The 21633-nt window shown below is 39.1% G+C and overlaps 1 protein-coding gene across 3 annotated transcripts in view; it reads right to left on the minus strand.

Moving 5' to 3' along the window:
• The window catches only part of fgf18a (fibroblast growth factor 18a), a 37022-nt gene extending 17422 nt beyond the window's left edge, over nt 1-19600 (minus strand). For 2 of the 3 annotated variants that reach the window (XM_051650531.1, XM_051650529.1), the window contains exon 1: nt 18364-19600. In XM_051650531.1, coding sequence (XP_051506491.1) covers nt 18364-18395 — 32 coding nt within the window. In that variant the 5' untranslated portion in view covers nt 18396-19600. Of the gene's footprint in view, nt 1-18173; nt 18242-18363 lie in introns of those variants that run through there. The other variant, XM_051650530.1, reaches the window with a different exon arrangement.
• Between the last annotated feature and the right edge of the window lie 2033 nt (nt 19601-21633).

A 21633-nucleotide genomic window follows, 5' to 3' on the forward strand; every position in this document is an offset into this window, starting at 1 on the left:
TATACTTTTGAAACTATGTGAATTTTAGCATTTATGGACTGGCCCCATTCACTTCCATTGTAAGTGCCTTATAATAATTGCTTTTTTTTTTTTTTTATAATGAGGGATGAGTCAAAATGATTTTTTTGTGGTAATGAAAATTACGTCACAAATGCTGTCGATTGAGCTTAACTTATACTGAACCCGAAACATTCCTTTAAGTCTTGTTTAGGGTTGTCCCGATACCGATACTGGTATCAGAATTGGGTCTGTTAGCGCGCTAATAAACTTGTACTTGTGCTCGTAAAAATGCTCCGATACCAAAAAGCGATACCATCTGATGTACGAATGTCATTATGTAAACATTCAGCATGCAAATTAAAATCACGTCATGTGCTGATGTGATAATTAAACCTCAAAGGTTGCGGTTTAATGAGATAAATCTATAGTTTGCATGTGCTGCGTGCTTCAAATATGAGTGTTTGTGAATGTGTGGAGCCGGTGTTGTGCTGACATACAGACACAAAGTGCTCATACCTTTAAGAGCTCCTTGGCTCTTATACGGAAAACACCATAATGACCATCTCGAGCTCTGTTTGTAGCAGATGACAGCGAGAAGAGTGGTAATTCACTATGTAGTGTGCAGCACATACAGACTACATATATATTTTATTTAATAGCAGCCTTTTGCATTTTAATAACCATTTTGGGTCACGTAGCATCCTGTTTTTCCGGAGGTTAGAAGCTACCTACACAGAAACGGAAAAGGCTTCAAAATAAAAGCTCAATTTAAATGGAAAAAAGTACTACAGAAATATATCACTACTGTATAGTTATGTATTATTCACTGTAATACTACTAATACTCATAATAATAATAATGATATCGAGGGGTCCCCCTGTCACAAGGAGATGTAGGGCCCTTGCAAATTGTAGCCAGGGCAAACTGGCAAATGTGTGAGATATGTCCTGAGCAGGAGTCAGAGCGCTTGGAATGTCAACAAGAAATTAGAGATTCATCAAATAACTTGATGAGCATGTTGATATAATTCCTGATCTATCCATTCAAAATGAAATAAGCATCAGATGCTCTCAATCTACTTAGGTCTCTGAACTCCAAACAAAAATATATTTTCTATCAAGACAGTGGTGCTTAGAGAAAGCCAGAGCCTTTCCATGTATTTGTTACTGGAGGTGCAGGAACAGGAAAGTCACATTTGATCAGAGCTATTCATGCGTGTGGTATTTAGTGACTTGAATATACTGATTATAGATTCAATTTCTATGGTAAACCACAGCCTACTAGCATATGTCCATGGTAGGCTTAGACAAATAAAGCAGACAGGTGACTACTATCCATCTGGTAAAGTTAGTATAATTGCTGTGAGAGATTTTTTCCAAATGCCACCTGTGAGAGGAAAACCATTGTATTTGCAAAATGCTCCATTGGATTTGTGGAACAGCACATTTGCAATGTCAGAATTAACAATCATTGTTAGACAAAAAGACTCAGCTTTTGCGGAAATATTGAATAGATTGTGTACCCGTAGCAAGAGTTCCCCACTATCACTTAATGACTTAAATATGCTTAAAAGTAGGGAAACTGGGCAAACCTCTTCCGCTTTACACATTTTCCCAACAAATACCCAAGTGGAAGAGCATGACATCAAACAGATAATTGCATATTGCCCAAACCACATTTGTGTACAGGCTCAGGATTTTGAGAAAAATCAACAAACTGGAGAAATGCAACTTAAAAAGGGATACTTTTCCAAAGTATTTAATTCCTGTTTACTGGAAAAGTTGCTATTAGGTAAAGGTGCGCAAGTCATGTTAATTAAGAATATTGACATTGCTGATGGGCTTGTAAATGGTGTCTGTGGTACTGTAACAGACATGGCCCTTAATACAAACAACACAATTGTGAATGTAGTATTTGTTCAGTCTGAGATTATAAAGTTGGGAAAACCACTAGAAAGCGTACACCACCACCTAGAAACATCATGAATTCTACTCCAATTACTTTAGAGGAAGAGCGAATTAACAGCAAGGGTGAGTTGCGTAAGCAGTTTCCATTAAAGTTGGCATGGGCTTGCACTGTACACAAAGTGTAAGGATTAACTGTCAATGAAGCAGTCATATCACTAAAAAAGATTTTTGCAGCTGGACAGGCATATGTTGCTTTAAGTTGAGTCAAGACTTTAAGTGGGTTGAACATTCAAGATTTTGCTGATAAAGCAATTTATTGCAAAAACAACATCCAAGAATGTATCAACACAATGCCACAGTTTGAACTTTATAATATTTCACCACATAACACCAACAACTCTTTTTCAGTTTTCCTAATGAATGTTCAGGGTTTACACTGCCATTTGCTAGGTTTAACGGCTTCAATCCAATCCTATAATTGTAGCTGTATAGCTGTAACAGAGACATGGCTGCCTGCAAACATATCAAGTGAATCCACTTGCATTGAAGGCTACCGCTTTCACAGTGCTCCACGTTGTTTTACTTACCGTACAGACAACCCTCTGTTAACTCAATTTGACACCAAAAACATGGTGATGTTGGCATATACTGTAGAACTAACATAGAGTGCATAATATGTAAACTCAACAAACTTAATATAATCCTAGTTGTTATTTACAGGCCACCACAATATCACTTATCTTTGTTTCAATAAATTACCAAACTCTGCAATACATTAAACAATATGTCAGATAATATATTTTTAATTGGTGATTGGAACCATAATGAATTGAAAACACACATAATGTCTACATTCATGGCAAACCTAGGCTGAAAATGGAACATTGATTGATCATGTGTACAAGAAAATGACATCTAAGTATACTACCATTGCACAAGTTATGCCAGTATATTTTAGTACACATGAAGCAATTCTTTGTAAATTTTCACAAACATAACTGTGTTTCTATAACATATAAAATTGTGTAACTGAATACAGCATCTGCCAAACACCATAATCATATCTATAAATACTAAAGTGTAAGCTTTAAGTTTATTCCAACTTATATTGCCTAACAAAATGTGTATGGTAACAGGGTAATATTTATATTAACATCTGCAGTATTATTTTGTTACAAATTTCATATATAACATGAACAAAACTTGGGTCTGACTACTTGGTGGTTAAGGCAAATGAACCACGAACATAGTATTTGACTGTGCTTCTGGATCCTAGTTAAACCAATACCAGACCATAACAGTTCTTGTGTTCTGTCCACAACAACATAAAAAACATACTAAAAAAATACACCTAAATATGTGTTAAAATCTGCTATGCTAGTTTGACAAAAATGTAAAATAGGTCTGACTACTTGGTGGTTGAGGCAATGGACCACGATCATGGTATTTGACTGTGCTTCTGGATCCTTGTTAAACCAGTACCAGACCATAACAGTTCTTCTGTTCTGTCCACAACAACATAAAAAACATACTCAAAACATAACTATGACTCGTAATTGCCATGTTGGTGTAATCAGGAATGGCCCATTGGTAACCATGCACAATTTGAAGCTGATCAGACCAAACATGACCAAGTTATACCCACTTCCTGGCCAACTTCCTGTTGGGTGGAGCTTAAGACTGTCAGCACGAAGTTGTCCAGCTTGATGAGATCTATATATGTACTGAGTTTAGAGACTGTAACTGAAAAAAGGTGTGCTACAGAGCATTCCAAAAATGCATATTTTAAAGGGGGCAAAACAGAGCCCCTCCCACGACCTCCTCATGTGAACATTTGCCCAGCCATAATGGTTAACAACTCTGATGTGAGTGCTAAATGTCATGTAAATATAAGCATTCCAAGTGCCTCAAGACACACCTAATATATAAAGAAAGGAATAATAACATTCAATGTGTTGCCATGGCAACATTATAAAAGATATCAATAAATCCTTACCAATTTCAAATCAGCATTGTCCTGACATTATTCTAAACAAGTTTGAATCAATTCAGGTAAAAATGAGAGTGCTATTCCAAAGTCTGTAAAAAGTGCCACACTTCTTGTTGCCAGTTGATGGCACTATGACCGTGCCCCACATTAGTCACATCCATGTGATCAGCCCCAATACCAAATATAAATCTCAATTTTGATCTAAATCACACAATGCACGCCGAAGATATGAGCACTTCCTGTTTCTCATTTTTCACCATAAATGTATTGCCTTGCCATGGCAACACCGTTTGATATATCAAAAATCCGTTCGCAATTTAGCATCTTCAATGTCTTGGCATGATGCTGGCCAAGTTTGGTGACTGTCACATAAATTCCCTAGGAGAAGTATTTCAAATTCCAGAACATGCATTTTTTCAAACAAACCAAAATGGCCGACTTCCTGTTGGGCGGAGCTAATACAAGCCAATGGGAAATATGTCTGTCGTGGTGAGAACAATGTCCCCACCAAAACTTGTGAATATCAGACAAACTCTGTGGCAACCACAGTGATAAAATCATTCAGAAATGTTAGGGGGCGCTATGTAGTCCACTGGCCACACCCAAGACAAATGACAAAATAATTATAAAATCTTGCCAAACTTTGATGGGTGTGCCAAGTTTCAAGGGCTTTCGAGTATTCCAAAGGCATAAAATATGCATTTACGAACTAGGGGGCACTGTGGAACTGATGAGGCATGTCTATGCTGAATTCCAATATCAAATCAAAATGTATGTGTAAACTTTCATAAGTTTTCAGCCATCATAAGCCCCTCAAAACATAGCAGGAAAATGTGAAAATCCCACATTCTATCCAACATGGCTGACTTCCTGTTGGGCGGAGTCAAATACAACCAAGTGAACTTTGTCTTGTATGATTAGAGCAGTAAACATACCAAATCTTGTGCACATCTGAGCAACTTGATCCCAACCATTGCTTGCGTTTGGATGCGCTGTAGAGCTCCTCGACCACACCCAAGCCTAAATACTACATAACGTTTTGATTTTACGCAGGTCTTAGGTTTGTGCCAAGTTTCTAGAGTTTTCAAGCATGATGAATTCCTAAAAAATGGGTGAATGTGTTAAAAATAAAAATAATAATAATTGTGAAAAAACATTACAAAAACAATAGGGCTTTAGCACCTCTGTTGCTCGGGCCCTAATAATAATAAATCAATAGTAATTGTATCATATTCAAGCAATATATCACATTTGTAATGCTCTGTTATGCAGCACTTTATTTGACAAAAATAATTCCAATGTTGTATTTTGGATGGTGCTGCTAAGTTCTCTATAAAAGCACTTAATTTGATAAAAAATAATACAATATTATGTTGAAAATGAATTGTTCTATATTTATTGGATTAAAGTTTTATTTAATGTATTCAATAAAATTAAAATAAACGGTTGATATAGGATTCTGAAAAAAAAAATCAGGTATCGGTTTTGGCAAGTACAGAAATGGAAGTATCGGTACTCGTACTCGTTCTCAAAAACATGGTATCGGGACATTCCTAGTCTATAAACAATTATCTATATATGCCAGTTCTGTATGAAAAGTAAACTTGTTTTCCATTTTAATTAAGTTTATTGTGCTTTCATCACTATGTTTCTTGTTTTAAGCATGAGATTTCTTTGAAAACAAGTCTTAATATCTTAACTCATTTTACTTCTCAAATTTTGTTTTAAAGACGTTTAGATATTTCTAGAAGAAAACAAGACGAATTAAGAAATTTAGCTTTAGTGTAGGTTTTGGGTTTAGGTTATAGCTTACTATGAAAAGCATTGTGTCTATGAGAGGTCCTCTAATATCTGTTTGTGAGGGCGTTTGGCATTCTCAAGAAGCCTCATGATTTCAGAAGCAGCACAAGGCCAGTTCCTCTGACAAGCCTGATTCCAGACACGCCCTCTGACCCCTGATGTAACAGTGCATCGGTGAGCTCATTCCGCAAAATTCCCAGTCATTGAGATTTTCCTCCGTCTGACGTTATAATTGGTGTAAATTGCGGCTGGGTTGCAACTCTTCTCGACATTAATAATCTGTAGATCGTGATAAGACGGTAGTTTGTGATTTATTTCAGATGATTCAGCTGCGGCGGTCCCTTACATCCCAAAAATTCACCCTGCAAAATTAAATCACTGTCGAGGTCAGGGGAAACGCCACATACAGAGGAAAACACAGCGGACGAAAAAAAGACAGGAATGGAGAAGATATAAAAGGAATTAAAAGTGTTTCTCATCTTGTCATCGCTCTTTTCCCTCCCTTTCTCTCCCTTGTTTCCTTGTCTAGAAGTTTAGAATGAAAGACTCCTCCACACTGCCTCGAATATGAAGAGATCTGAGAGAGAGACAGAAAGATAGAGAGGGAGATAGAGAGGAGGCATCTCACCAGCTGTCAGCTGTGGTGAAACAGATACATACGTGTACACACTCTCTTCATCTTGCCAGTCAACACACACATATACAGTTGTGGCCAAAAATATTGGCACCCTTGGTAACTATGAGCAAATTAGGCTGTGAAAAATAAATCAGCATTGTTTATCTTTTTGATCTTTCATTAAAAAAATTCACGAAAATCTAACCTTTAATTGAAGTAAAACAAATGAAAGAGGGGAAATATCTCATTATTAAATAAATAATTTTCTCCAAAACACGTTGGCCACAATTATTGGCACCCCTAGAAATTCTTATGAGTAAAATATGTCTGAAGTATATTCCATTCATATTTTACATTTCTTTTAGTGCACATGGGTGACTAATAAAATAAGATTGTTCAGCCATGACTTCTTGTTTCACAGGGATATAAATATGAGGTAACATACAGGCCACAGTGGGTTAGACTAAAGAATATATTTCTGATGTGCGGCAAAAGGTTGTTGAGCTTCACAAAATGGGAAGTGGCTATAAGAAAATACCATCCACCAACAGGGCAATAATTAACAAGTTCCAATCAACTGGAGAACTTAAGAATTGGCCTGGAAAAGGACGTGTGTCTATATTGTCTCCACGCACAGTGAGGAGGATGTTTCATGTGGCCAAAGAATCTCCAAGTATCACAGCTGGAGAACTGCAGGAATCAGTTGTGTCTTGGGGTCAGAAATTCTCAAAAAAAAAAAAAAAAAAAAGAATATCAGACATCACCTACATCACCACAAGTTGTTTGGGAGGGTTTCAATAAAAAAGCCTCTGCTCTCATCCAACAACAAACTAAAGCATCTTCAGTTTGCCAGACACTACTGGAACTTCAAATGCGACCAGGTTCTATGGCCAGATGAAACAAAAAAAGAGCTTTTTGGCAGCAAGCACCAGAGATGGTTTTGGCACACACAGAGATGAAGAAGTACCCAATGCCCACGTTTAAATGTGGTGCTGGATCTTTAACATTGTGGGGCTGTTTTTCTGTCGGAGGTCCTGGACATCTTGTTCGGATACATGGCATCATGGACTCTATCGTATACCAACAGATAAAAAACCAAAACCTGACTGCCTCTGCCAGAAAGCTTAAAATGGGCCCTGGTTGGATGTTCCAGCAGAACAATGATCCAAAACAAACATCAAAATCAACAAAAAATGGTTCACTGACCACAAAATCCAGGTTCTGCCATGGCCATCCCAGTCCCCTGACCTGAACTCCATAGAAAGTTTGTGGGGTGAACTGAAGAGGAGAGTCCACCTACATGGACCTCTGAATTTGAAGGATCTGGAGAGATTTCTGTATGGAGGAATGGGCTCAGATCCCTTGCCAGGTGTTCTCCAACCTCATTAGGCATTATAGGAGAAGACTCAGAGCTCTTATCTTGGCAAAGGGAGGTTGCAAAAGTATTGAATAAAAAGGTGCCAATATTTATTTAATAATGAGATATTTCCCCTGTTTCAATTGTTTTATTTCAATTAAAGATTTTTGAGATTATTTTGAATGCAAGATCAAAAGGATAAACAATGCAGATTCTTATTTTTTCACAGCCTTGTTTGCTCATATTTACCAAGGGTTCCAATATTTTTGGCCACAACTGTAAAAAATCACCAAAAAATCAGCTAAAGTTAAAGGAATAGCTTAGAGGTTGACTGATAGTGGATTTTGCTGATATCGATAACTAAGGTGGTGGAAAGGCTGATAAACGATTAATCGCCGATAGTTTTTAAAAATCAGTTTATAGAATGATAAAAAAAAATCTTAGTCTTTCCTTACTATGAAGGTCACAGACATTGAGGCTACAAGAGTCCAAAATGAATAAAATCCCAAAAGCAGTTTATTGTGAAACCAAAATCTCAATTATAACTATACAAATTAAGATTTGGTGCATAATGGGGGACTTTCAACTTAAAACAAGTCTGAGATACACCGGGGACTCTTATTTTAAAATGACAGAGACTTGGCTAACTTACAATGCTCTATATGTAAGTATTTATCAAATTATGCTTTTTATACCCTATATAATTCACCAGCTGAGATTTATTGATGACATATATAAAATGTGGACGAAAAAAAAGAAACTATTGGCATAGATTTAAAATATATATATATATATATATTAGGGATGGTAAGATTCACCAATTTGTATCGGTGCATCGGCATAAAAGTTAACGATGCGATGCATCGATTTAAAAAAGTGTGCATCAGATACAAGTTGGCATTTGAATCACAATGCATCATTTCTAACATATCTGCATTGGTAAAAAACGATTTATTTATATATAATTATTAGTAGATGTATATTAGTAGAATATGACGTATCACAACACTACGGAGACCAAGGCATGTCCTGAGAGTCACACAGAATATAGATTAACATGGCAGAGGTAGAGCTGCATCTTCCACCAAATAATTACAAATCCAATGTTTGGAAACACTTTGGATTTTATAAGAGAGATGGAAATTTTGATAAAACCCTAAATAAAATCGAACTATCTGAACCATATTGAATTGCATAGCATCATATTTTTTCCATTGCATCGTATTGCATTGAATCGCACTGTATTGAATCGAATCGAAATCGGATCGCACTGCATCGTAATAGGGGTTAATCGTATCGCATTGCATCGGTAGCTGCTTTATATGTATCTTTAATGTATCATATCGTTGGCTATGCATCAAGATGCGTATCGCATCGGCCTCAGTTATGGAGATGCACATCCCTAATATATATATATATATATATATATATATATATATATATATATATATATATATATATATATATAAATGTGGAAAAAATGAAACTATCGGCATAGATTTTTGCTAATAACCGATAGTTCCAACAAAAAAAAAAAACTGAAAAAATTAGGAAAAAAAATATAACTGTATAGATTTTTTTCCGATAACCGATAGTAAAAAAAAAAAAATAAAAAAAAATATAAACATTTTGGAAAAAACTAAACTATCGGCATAGGTTTTTGCAGATAATGGATACTTAAAAAAAAAATAAATAAATAGCGGCATAGGTTTTTGCTGATAACGATAGTAAAAAAAAAACAAAACAACTAACTGCACCGATTAATCTGTAAAACCGATATATCGTCTCCCTCTATTATGGAGAATTTTCAGGCTGCACAGCAGTTTATAGTGACAGAAAAAAAAAAAACATTATAAAAGTAGTGATTGAATTGCTGTCCTTGTGGAAACACCTTAAATCTCTCTGTTTTTGTGTTTCAGGGATTTTGCGTATGTGGCCCATGACAAGAAAATATTTATCAAATGACACTTTTAACAACCTATATATTCACCAGTTAAAGAGTTTATATGTATATGTTTCACCAAATGAGGTTTATTGATGAGGAAAAAAAAAATTAGGAAAAGGTTTATTTACTCATACACACACACACACACACACACACACACATATATATTACAGGTAGACCGATATATCGGTTTTACAGATTGACTGGTGCTGATAGTTGCTTTTTGAAACTATCGTTATGCCGTCTTACACTATGCCGATAATCAGTAGTTCCAAAAAGCAACTATTGGCATGATTAATCTGTAAAACCGATATATCGGTCTACCTCTAGTATAGTTTACCCCCAAATTTTACTTACTTGCCCTAATGTCGTTCCAAACCTGTGACTTTATTTCATCTTTATTAAGTCTGAATGTCTGAGCTGCTGTTTTCCTTGCAATGAAATTGGACCGATTTTCACTGTAAAGCTACAAAAAAACTACAAAAAAGCAACATACCTGTAAATGTATCATAACAGTAGCCCATATAAATCAAGTGCTATATTTTAAGTCGTATGAAGCCAGACAATAACGTTGTTTGATGAACAGACCGAAATTTAAAGAATTATCAGCAGAAATGTATTGCTTATGCCTTAGCTTTTCATTCCTCAGTTCATAAAAATAAGCAAAAATCGTGTTTACAGAAATGCACTTACAATGGAAGTCTATGGGGCAAGACATTGCAGCTGAATAAATGTTAAAATACACGCTGTTTCAAAAGTATAGCCACAAGACTTGAACATAATACGTTAACATGAGACTAGTGTGATAAAACCGCATATTTAACCTTGTCTGTGCTAAGTTATGTCCAATATTTCAACTCCTGTCAATGTTTTCAATGTGAGTGCTTTCACAAAATCCAAGCTCTACATTTCTGCTTTTGAAACCCTCCAATTCACTTGCCCCATAGGCTTCCAATGTAAGTGCATTACATTATATTTTGACAAACTGTGAGACTAATTGAAATTATTATGGCACAGATGCTGTCAATAGAGCTTAATGTGTTTCTTATAACACTTTCTAACCCCCTACACACACTGATTGACTTCTCATTCACTAAAGCATGCTAAAAAACTGTGTTAGACACACATACCACAAGAACACACACTTTAACAGCCACACAATGTGCAAAAACCACATTTCCTTTATTCACAACCGCAGTATTCTTAACAACTACACACACACACAGTATGCAGTATCAGTTAACCACAGACACAACAGAGCAAGACCCTTTAATGAGAAAGAAAGGATGTAAGTCAGGGTGTAGGGAACTCTATGACCCCTTTAAATGGTCATATTCTACATGTTTGTAACACTGTTTTCCCCTTGAAGGTTTCTTGCACCAAAAATAACCACAGGGTTTTCAATGCAATGCCAAACAGTTCCAACCTGTTTGCTAAGGTAAGCATCACCATTACTATTACAATTGCCACCTAGCAACTGCCCAGAACACCCTAGCAACGCAGAGCTGGGTATTGATACAGCTTTCCCAATTCGATTTGATTCTGATCCACAAGCTCTCGATTCGATTTTGATTAGATTCATATGGGTATATTTTAGTTATAATGTCCCTTTTGCTTAAATATAAAATAAATTCTCTCCCAGCTAATGCTGTTAATTATACAGGGGACTGTCTAACTAGGTACAATATGAAAACATTATATTTTATTAGATTTTCATCAATTTGGTCACATTTTAGCTTTTTAAAACTGAACAAATCATTGTATTTAATCAATAAATACGATATTATATTTCATATATTTTATTTTGTTACATGTTTATTTGCATAATTTGTAGGGCTGTCAATCGTTTAAAATTTTTAATAGAATTAATTACATGGTGTGCCGATTAATTAATCGAATTAATCACAATTAATCACATATATAAATATTTGCTTAGAAAGCCCCTCAAATAACAATAATTCATTATATATTGATGAAATACTTATATTAGTTATATTTAATTACAAATATATATATATATATATATATATATATATATATATATATATATATATATATATATTTAACAAAAATAATATTCAGATGCATTACATTAATGTAAGCATTGTTAAAACAATACAAAAAAGTGGCTTTAGAATCCGATAAATAATTTTTTGCATATTAAACATAAGTCTATCATTGGCTTACTGTTCACAGCAATACATTTTGCAACTGAATTTGTCAATCAGTCGAGATTTATGAGAGCTTGTCTAAGTACACCTGCGTCAGACAGAGGCTTTTGGAGCGTCTCAGTTGTGTCGCATCACAAACATACTATTTTTAGGTTGCTGTGTCAAGCTAAACATAGTTTTATACTTAGAAAACATGTCTTGATATCCCTAAGTTCAGATTTGCACTCTATCAAGCTGTGTTTTGAATGCATGAACGTGTCCTCTTGTTGTGCTGTCTGCGGTTGTGTCTAGAAGGGATCCCTCTCTCGCCAATCTCGCGAGATTCCTACACGGCGTTAATTTGAAGTCACACAACGAGCGCTCATAAAAGATTATTTTAAATTGTTAGCTCTACGTCTGCTACTTTCGGTCATTTCGTATTTTGTTGGTCACTGGAGAAGTACATCAATCAGCTCAATTCATGAGCGTCTAACTGGGTGGTCAAGTGGTAACATATTCTCCCCTTGTAGAAGTTCCGGGTTCTAATCCACTCAGATGCAATTTTATATGTTAATAAACAAATATTGCATCCACACTTCAGTGGATGTATATCTTGAGTGGGGAATTTTCTTTGCAATTCGACAGGAAAGGAGTGCGAGCTGCGGAAAACAAACAAAATCTCCACAAGAATTGTTTTACATTGTCCAGTTCTAGAAGAAATAAATGTCTTTAAACAGCAGCTTTTTTTATTATTATTATTCTTTTTTAATTCATGAATTATAATGTCAATTAAATCACAATAACAGAATCTATGATTTAAAGTTAAAATGTGTCTTAACACATTAAACTTTGGTATGGGCAAGCACCACTCAAAAATCTAGTTTATATCTATTCATGCTGTATTTATGCAACACAATAACCAAACGCAGGTGTCACCGCACCATGAAAACCTCGCTCTTCTCTCCATTACTGAACTCCACACCACGAGAGATAGAACGGAATGCTGTAGATGTTTGAATGGAGTTATAGGAAAATGGAAAAGTGTCTGAATGGCTTAATCTCTTTCCATAACAGATGGAGACGGCCGCTGTCTTCACCTCCACTCATACTGAAACAATATGCGGTGAGCACGTGTTTGTCTGCAGTCTCCATATGTGTTTGTGGATACTGCAAAGTTCTCAGTAATATGTTCACATTGTAGATGGAAAAGATAGCCACGGCCAGAGAGACGCTGTGTATCCTGTTGGCAAAACTGAACGGCACAAACTTCGCCCGTCTGACTGGCACACCTGCGTGCTGACCCCTGAACTCTCCGAACAGCCACACACCTCGCCTGTACGACTGAGCAGATGTGCATGTGTTGACCAGATTGGTGTGTGTACACCTGTTCACATCAACAACATGAGTGCATGTCCACCTGTGCACCAGGTTACTTGTTTTTCTTTTACAAATGTGCACCTGTGTGTCACCTGCATAGATGTTCATGAGTTGGAACTGTTTATGAATATGTATTTCCACGCATTCCCCTCATGCACTGATGTATGCTGACTGCGTTTCTGTTTTGCCAACATACAATACTTGCCATATACGCAGAAACTGCTTACTTAGGCAGAGAACTCGACAGTCACATTTGGCTAACAAATCACAGCTTTTTCATACACAAGCTTCATGTATATACACATGAATATGTAATATGTTAACCTCTCCACAGATTTAATATTAGCAAACTATAGTTTTGGCAAGTCGTTTAGGACATCTACTTTGTGCATGACACGAGTCATTTTTCCAACAATTGTTTACAGATAGATTGTTTCACTTTTCCAGTGGGTCAGAAGTTTACATACACTAAGTTTAATGTGCCTTTAAGCAGCTTGGAAAATTCCAGAAAATGATGTCAAGCCTTTAGACAATTAGCTTCTGATAGGAGGTGTACTGAATTGGAAGTGTACCTGTGGATGTATTTTAAGGCCTACCTTCAAACTCAGTGCCTCTTTGCTTGACATCATGGGAAAATCAAAAGAAATCAGCCAAGACCTCAGAAAAAAAAAAAAAAAACTGTGGACCTCCACAAGTCTGGTTCATCCTTGGGAGCAATTTCCAAACGCCTGAAGATACCACATTCATCTGTACAAACAATAGTACGCAAGTATAAACACCATGGGACCACGCAACTGTCATACTGTTCAGGAAGGAGATACATTCTGTCTGCTTGAGATTAATGCAGTTTGCTGCAAAAAGTGCAAATCAATCCTAGAACAACAGCAAAGGACCTTGTGAAGATGCTAAAGGAAACAGGTAGACAAGTATCTATATCCACAGTAAAACGAGTCCTATATCGACATAACCTGAAAGGCTGCTCAGCAAGGAAGAAGCCACTGCTCCAAAACCACCATAAAAAAGCCAGACTACAGTTTGCAAGTGCACATGGGGACAAAGATCTTACTTTTTGGAGAAATTTCCTCTGGTCTGATGAAACAAAAATGGAACTGTTTGGCCATAATGAACATCGTTGTGTTTGGAGGAAAAAGGATAAGGCTTGCAAGCCGAAGAACACTATCCTGACCGTGAAGCATGGGGGTAGCAGCATCATGTTGTGGGGGTGCTTTGCTGCAGGAGGGACTGGTGCACTTCACAAAATAGATGGCATCATGAGGAAGGAAAATTATGTGGATATATTGAAGCAACATCTCAAGAAATCAGCCAGGAAGTTAAAGCTCGGTCAAAAATGGGTCTTCCAAATGGACAATGACCCCAAGCATACCTCCAAAGTTGTGGCAAAATGGCTTAAGGACAACAAAGTCAAGGTATTGGAGTGGCCATAACAAAGCCCTGACCTCAATCCGATAGAAAATTTGTGGGCAGAACTGAAAAAGCATGTGCGAGCAAGGAGGCCTATAAACCTGACTCAGTTACAACAGTTCTGTCTGGAGGAATGGGCTAAAAATGTATGTAAACTTCTGACTTCAACTGTACATACTGTATATACAATCAAAGACATCTATACATAAACATAGTGTCTCATATGCAATAAACTGTGTTTGTCTAACAAATAAAAAGCACAGCGTATGGTATATATGGAGTAACAAGTGTAATAATGCATGTAGACTGCAAGGTGCAATCTGTGCATGCAGGTTGTAGATGTGTGGTTCTGGGAGTGTAATAATGAATTCAAGCTGCTGATCTATGCATACAGGCTGTAGATATACATACTGGTTATGGATCTGTGCATGCTAGCTGCATTTATCCACAGCCTGTATAAACAGATCTGCAGACTTAATGCAGTGGATCTGCACACATACTGTGCATGGACCACTGTGCTGGGGGTGTAACAACGCATGCAGAATGCATATTTGCACAGACAGGTGTCACATCTGTACATACAGGCTGCAGATTTGTGCATACTAGCTGCAGATCTGTACATATAGGCTGTAGATAAGTGCATGCAAGCTGCAGATATGTAATTCTGGGAATGTAATAATGAATGCTGCATGAGCTGCTCTGTGCTTGGAGTGTAACGTTTTACATGTGTAACAATGCATGGAGGCTACAGATTTGTGCAGACAGGTTAAAGAAATGTGCATACAGCCTGTAGATAAGCATATGCAAGCTTTGTAGTAAATGTAGTTTGGAGAGTGTACTAACACATCCAAGCTACTGATTTGTGCATACTAGCTGCAGATCTGCGTGTCGAGATTATAGATATATCTGGAGCCTGTGTGCGCAGATCTGCAGCCTGCATGCAGTGGCACTGCACACAGTGTGCATGGGCTGTTGTGTATAACAAGAATAAAAATGCATGCAGATTTGCGCATACAGGCTGTAGAGAAGCGCGTGCAGGCTGCAGATCCGCACATTCAAGCTGCAAATGTGTGGTTTTGGTAGTATAATAATGCATCCAAGCTGCAGATTTGTGCATACACACTTTAGCTTTGAATGTGCTTATCTACAGCCTGTATGCACAGATCTGCAGCTTGCATACAGTGGCTCTGCACCAACTGTGCATGGGCTGTTGTTCACTGGAAGTGTAACAAGTGAAATGATGCATTCAGACTGCAGATTAATGCATGCAAGCAGCAGGCCTCTGTATTCAAGTTGCAGATCTGTGCATACAAGCTGTAGAACAACTCATACAGACTGCAGATTTGCTCCACAGCCTGTAAATAAGCACATACTGGTTGCGGATTTGTGCATGTTAGCTGCAGATCTGTGTATACAGACTATAGATATGAATGTGCTTATCTGCAGCCTGCCTGCAGTGGCTCTGCACACACTGCATGGGCCACCTTGCTTTGATTGTAACAAGTGTAAAATTGCAAACAGGCTGCAGATTTGCGCATACTTACTGTAGAAATGCATACTAGCTGCAGATCTGTGATAAAGGGCTAAAGATCTATGCTTGCTGACTGCAGATCAGCACATGTTGGCTGTAGATAAGCACATGCATGCTGCTGATCTGTGCATGCAAGCTGCATATGTGTAGTTTGGGGGGTGTAATAATGCATCCAAGCTGCAGATTTGTGCATACCAGCTGTAGATTTGAGCATACAGACTATAGAAATGAATATGCAGATGGCTTTGCACACACTGTGCATGGGCCACCTTGCTTTGAGTGTAAAAATGCATACAGGCTGCAGATTTACACATACACACTGTAGAAAAATGCATGCTAGCTGCAAATCTGTGATTTAGGGCTATAGATCTATGCTTGCTAGCTACAGATCAGTGCATATACAGTTCACATAGCTGCCAAACGCTGGCTGTGCAGGTGAGACTGGCTCTGGGTTCTGTAAGAACTCTCAGCTGTTAAAACAGAAGTGCTTCACTGAGAGAGAGAGAGAGAGTTAGGGGAAAGAAAACGCAAAAAAAAAAACAACAAAAAAAAAAAAACTACTTCAGCTGCAACCTCGGATTCTCCATATCCCTCCCAAACCGCAATGAGCCTGCGGCCTGCCAGAGAAAGAGAGAGAGAGAGAGAGAGAGAGAGAGAGAGAGAGAGAGAGAGAGAGGTGGGGGGAATGGGCAAAGAGGGCGAGAGAGAGAAAGAAAGTTGCTGCGAGCTTTACTCTACTGAGCTCTATTGTCGAGAGCCAAAACAAGCAGGCTGATGACATCATCAAACCTGAGACCGAATGTGTCCTGAAGGCGTTCGTGTGTAGAGCTGAGGTGGAGTCGTATCCCAAATCACCCAGCACACCCTTCAAGCACAATTTTCACTACTGGCCAAGTTTAAACAATATAGCAGCATAGGGAAGGAAGGAGAAATTCCGACTTCTGAACCGGGCCTGAAGGATTTTCCTCGGTCGGAGCCAGACTGACCTACAAAGGAAAAATGCAGTAACTGCACCCATGCGATTTGATTAGACAAACGGGACTTGATTTTATCCATGTGGAATTAATTGGATGGTTTCAAGTGTCTCTATTTGACAGGTGGTTAAAAAATAAGAAGACTTGATGATGTCAGCTGAAAAAAGGAAAGTTGTTTAAGAGGTGGAGCAAGATATTACATTTTGACTTAACGTCCAGAATAAGACCAGGAATGTGCGTTATGTTAGAAAATAGGGTCAATTTTGATTTCATGTTGAATGTAAAGCATAATTATGGTTTTTAAATTACATCGGTACACTGAAATCAAACGTTATTCCTCAAGATTGCAGTCTAGAGTTCAATTGCAAGAGGGTTTGATGCAGGAACTGCTCTATCTCTTTGGCCTTGAGTAAGTTGCTGAAACACAGGTGCGCCAGGACAGTTTTCCCTACTAACAGTGATGAATTGCAAAACTAACTCATCTTCAACTCAACTCAAACAAATAACCTTCAGAGCACCTGACATTTCTGTTTCTCACAGCCAGATGGGAGTCCAACACATCTGCGTCTGCCGCCTTATTCTGTTTCGACAGACCCTGACCCCAAACCTCTTCAAATAAGACACCTTTGATTTCAAATGATTAGATCAAGCGAGTCTAGCTTAATGACACCGGCCTTGAAAACAAGCGTTGAGTCTGGCTTCCACAATTCACAGCCAATTCTGCACTAAAACCGTCTGAGAACAACAAAGCCGTTTGAAGTTGTCTGTCTCTAAACTGCAGTTTCCTGTTGGAGAAGGCCTCCAGCTCCAGATGGCAGATAAGGTGCCAGTTCCGTTCTTGAGCGTTATCATTAGGTTATTTGTTGAGCTCCAGCGGGACCAGACAGCGCCTCTGTCTGCCTGGGTGAGGGTCACGGATTCTGGGCAGAGAGAGCGGATTATCAGAGGCCCTACGGTCCCCATCCACAGGTTGGGAAAGGAATGATAACCAATTCAAGATGACTGCCATGTGTGCAAAACAAAAAGGAAAAGAAAATAGCAAAAAGTGGCAGACACACATTTGGACACATCTGTGAGCCGTGTTTTCATTGGACAGGGCCTTACCTGAGCTGGGTGTGATTGACATCTGTGTCCATGGTAACCCAGAGGGGGTGATGTCATAAGATCATTAGGTATGCAAGACTCTTTCCTTTTTTTTTTTTTTTTTTTTTTTTTTTAAAAGCATAATAAATAATTTACGTATTACTTTAACACTCATTTTGCATGAGGTCATTCACAAGCCTTAATGACTTACAAGACAGCCAGCGTGGAGAGAAAGGCCCACATCGCTTCCTCCGCGTCCGAGTGGCTTCGTGCGCGCTTGAGAAACGGCTCTCCGGGGTCACAGCTTCGCGTCTGTCCTGTTTAATCCGTTTGAACGCACGGTCCGCGGATGCTCCCGCTGGCACCGCTGTACTGCATCTTGGTGCGCGCTCGGTCGGTCAGTAACGGACAGGAGGCGGGGCGCAGCTCTATCCTCCGGAGTGTGGGAAACAGGTGAAGTGAAGTTCAAACACGACCCACACCTATGCGCCGTTTCCGTGAAAGCTCGTAAAATTTTTTATTTTTAAATAAATAAATTTTTAAAAAAAACTTTCTGGCTGCGAAAAGGCTTCCTGGAACCCAACAGACAGCGAAATCGGGTTCGTGCCCAGTATTTCCAAGTAGTGGTACGTGGCTGTCCAAGCGTAACTTTCCAGTCTGAAGCTTTACATTCGAAAATGTCCTTCCACGGGCACAGAGAGCTTATTGATTGGGTTTAAAACAGATGAGATCCATGAAACGGGAGCGCGCAAGCATGGATTCGTGCGGGTGTTTTAGTGCTGACGCGCCGCGGGAGGCAGAGCACCTGGACGGGGATGGAGCAATGAAGACGCGGCGGCGAGCTGGACTCCAGGTACCGCGGAGTGGCCTCGGTCATGGCTGCTGCGCCCTGCGGCGGCGTTTACGCGTCCATGGCGCTGGAGACGCGCAGATGAGAGCCCGCCGCGGTCTAGCTCAGAGGATGTGGCAAAGTGAAAGCAGACAACCGCGACAGCCGCTCTCTGCACCTGATTTCCCGGACTCAATTGCTGCCCGTTGCCTGGAGCTCGAGCGCAATTGCAGCAGCCAAAACACGGGCCGATGACATCACCTCCAAAATGTTTGAAGGGGGAAAGAATGCAATCCGAGCTTTTTATTTATTTTTTAAAAGAAAAAAGTTTGCAGCTCCCCCCAGAGCGGCGCACAAAGTCAGAGATTTGTAGAGGGGAAAACGCGTCTTGTATTTTTGCGCATTAAAGGAGGCGATCCGTGCACTGGAAACAGCGTCCACTTAACCTGCGCCTCCTCCTCTTCCTCAGCCGCTTTCATTCACAAATACAAGAGTCAAAAAATGTTGGGGAAAACACAAAACCGAGCAGGAGAGCGGTTTTGCGCGGTGTGTAAAAGCGGCTCCGATCTTTTCTCGTCTGAAGCTCCACGAAATTACTCCAAGAAAAAACAGAACAAGATTTTAACAGCGGCGGATCAAGCCACCGTCCCTCCCTCCCTCCCCCAGACATCCCCCTCTCCCTCTCTCCCAACGAGATTAGTCAGCCTCTGTGTGATGCCGCCCGACTACAGCGAAAACACACTCAATGTCACCGCGCGCAACAAAGGAGGCGCGGGCGCACGCACAGCTGGTCCCACCGGGACGCGTCGCGTTCATGCTCTCCGCCATCGACAGACTCCAGAGGTGACACCTCTTTTTTTTTTTCTTTTTTTTTAAGAGGTTAAAAAAGCTGCCACTGGTTCAAACCCAACCCCCCCCCCCCCCCCACGAAAAACCGGGGGCCAGCTGCGCTTTACGGGTACCCCAGAAGTTTATTGCTTTTGATGCATTTTGAGTCTTCGTTTCATAACTGTAAAACTCAAGAGGGCAGAGTGAAGAGAGGCGGTTCGTTTGAAAGCCAGAGAGAGAGAGAGGAATGAAAGCGCACGGTCCGATCCAAAAGGAACATTTCTCAGCACCGCGACAGAACCGCAGACGGTCAGCCAAGCCAACACTCACCCACCCATCCGAACCCCCACCTCTCCTCTGTCTTTCTCTCGCACAGATGTGCACACACACACACACACACACACACACACACACACACACACACACACACACACACACACACACACACACACACACACACACACTCACACTCACTCACACTCACTCTCTCTCTCACTCTGACACGCGCTCAAACAATAGGCGTGTGTGTTGGTTTACTTTGCTATCCTTTGGGGACAGGTTTGTCCCCAGCAGTGAGCTAAATTTGACAAAACCTCCCTTTGGGGACGTCATATTTGTTTTCTGGTTAACTTCTAAGAAGAAGGTTAGGATTAGTCTGTAGTCATTATAATCAGCTTTATATAACAACAATAGAAGTATATGTTATTTCCAGATTCCAGACAGTTATTAATTGTGGAACATCATGTGGATCAGTAGTTAGTCAGTGGTTTGGACTTGCAGGTCATCCCTTTGGTCTCCTCCACCCAGTCACAAACACACACACACACACACACTGACATTCTCCTCTGAATATATTCATGTTTGCTTCATGTTCAATCTCTCCCACCTCATGAAGAATGTGCCATTGGAAAGAAAGTTGTTTGTCAGAGGAAGAGAGAGGAAGGGAGGGCGACAGAGGAGGAAAGAAGAGGCAGATAAGGACCATTATTAATCCATCTGACATTTACAGACCGTTTCCCTCCGGTCTTCTCAGCGTCCGTCACCTCCAACATCCAGTTTCCTTTTGTGTTCTGTGATTTTCTTCCACTAGAGGGTGCCACTAGGATCATAGCCCTCACTGACTCACAAACAGTCAACAGGTATATTGCATAGGACTAAACTACCTCATACTATGTCTGGAGTATATACAGTAGTGTGCATAGTATGGATATTTGGTTACATGCACAGTATAATGTATAAAACAATGCAATGCTCTCGCTTGCCCATTAATTTCAGTGTGACGAATGAACCATAAGTAATATTTACGGTGATTTAAAAGGAATATTCCGGGTTCAATACAAGTTAAGTTCAGTTGACAGCATTTGTGGCATAATTGGCGTCGCGGCATTGAATATATATATATATATATATATATATATATATATATATATATATATATATATATATATATATATATGGCGACTACAGTGAGACACTTACAATGGAAGTCAATGGGGCCAATCTGTAAACATTAAAATACTCACTGTTTAAAGAGTATAGCCACAAGACATAAACAATATGTGTGTTAACATGATTATAGTGTGATAAAATCTCTTACTAGCCACATCTGTGTAAAGTTAGAGCCAATTTTACAACTTCGTTGCCATTATGATGTAACGCCGTAAACCCACTAATCCTGCAAACTGCGATTGAAACAACTTTACAGCTCAAATAATACACAAGTTGTAACAGAAGAATTAATGTAAGTGCTTTTATAAAATTATAAGCGTCACATTTCTGCCTTTAAAACCTCCAAAAATTGGCCCCATTCACTTCCATTGTAAG

The sequence above is a fragment of the Myxocyprinus asiaticus genome, chromosome 22, assembly GCF_019703515.2.
Source record: "Myxocyprinus asiaticus isolate MX2 ecotype Aquarium Trade chromosome 22, UBuf_Myxa_2, whole genome shotgun sequence".
Classification (NCBI taxonomy): Eukaryota; Metazoa; Chordata; class Actinopteri; order Cypriniformes; family Catostomidae; genus Myxocyprinus; species Myxocyprinus asiaticus.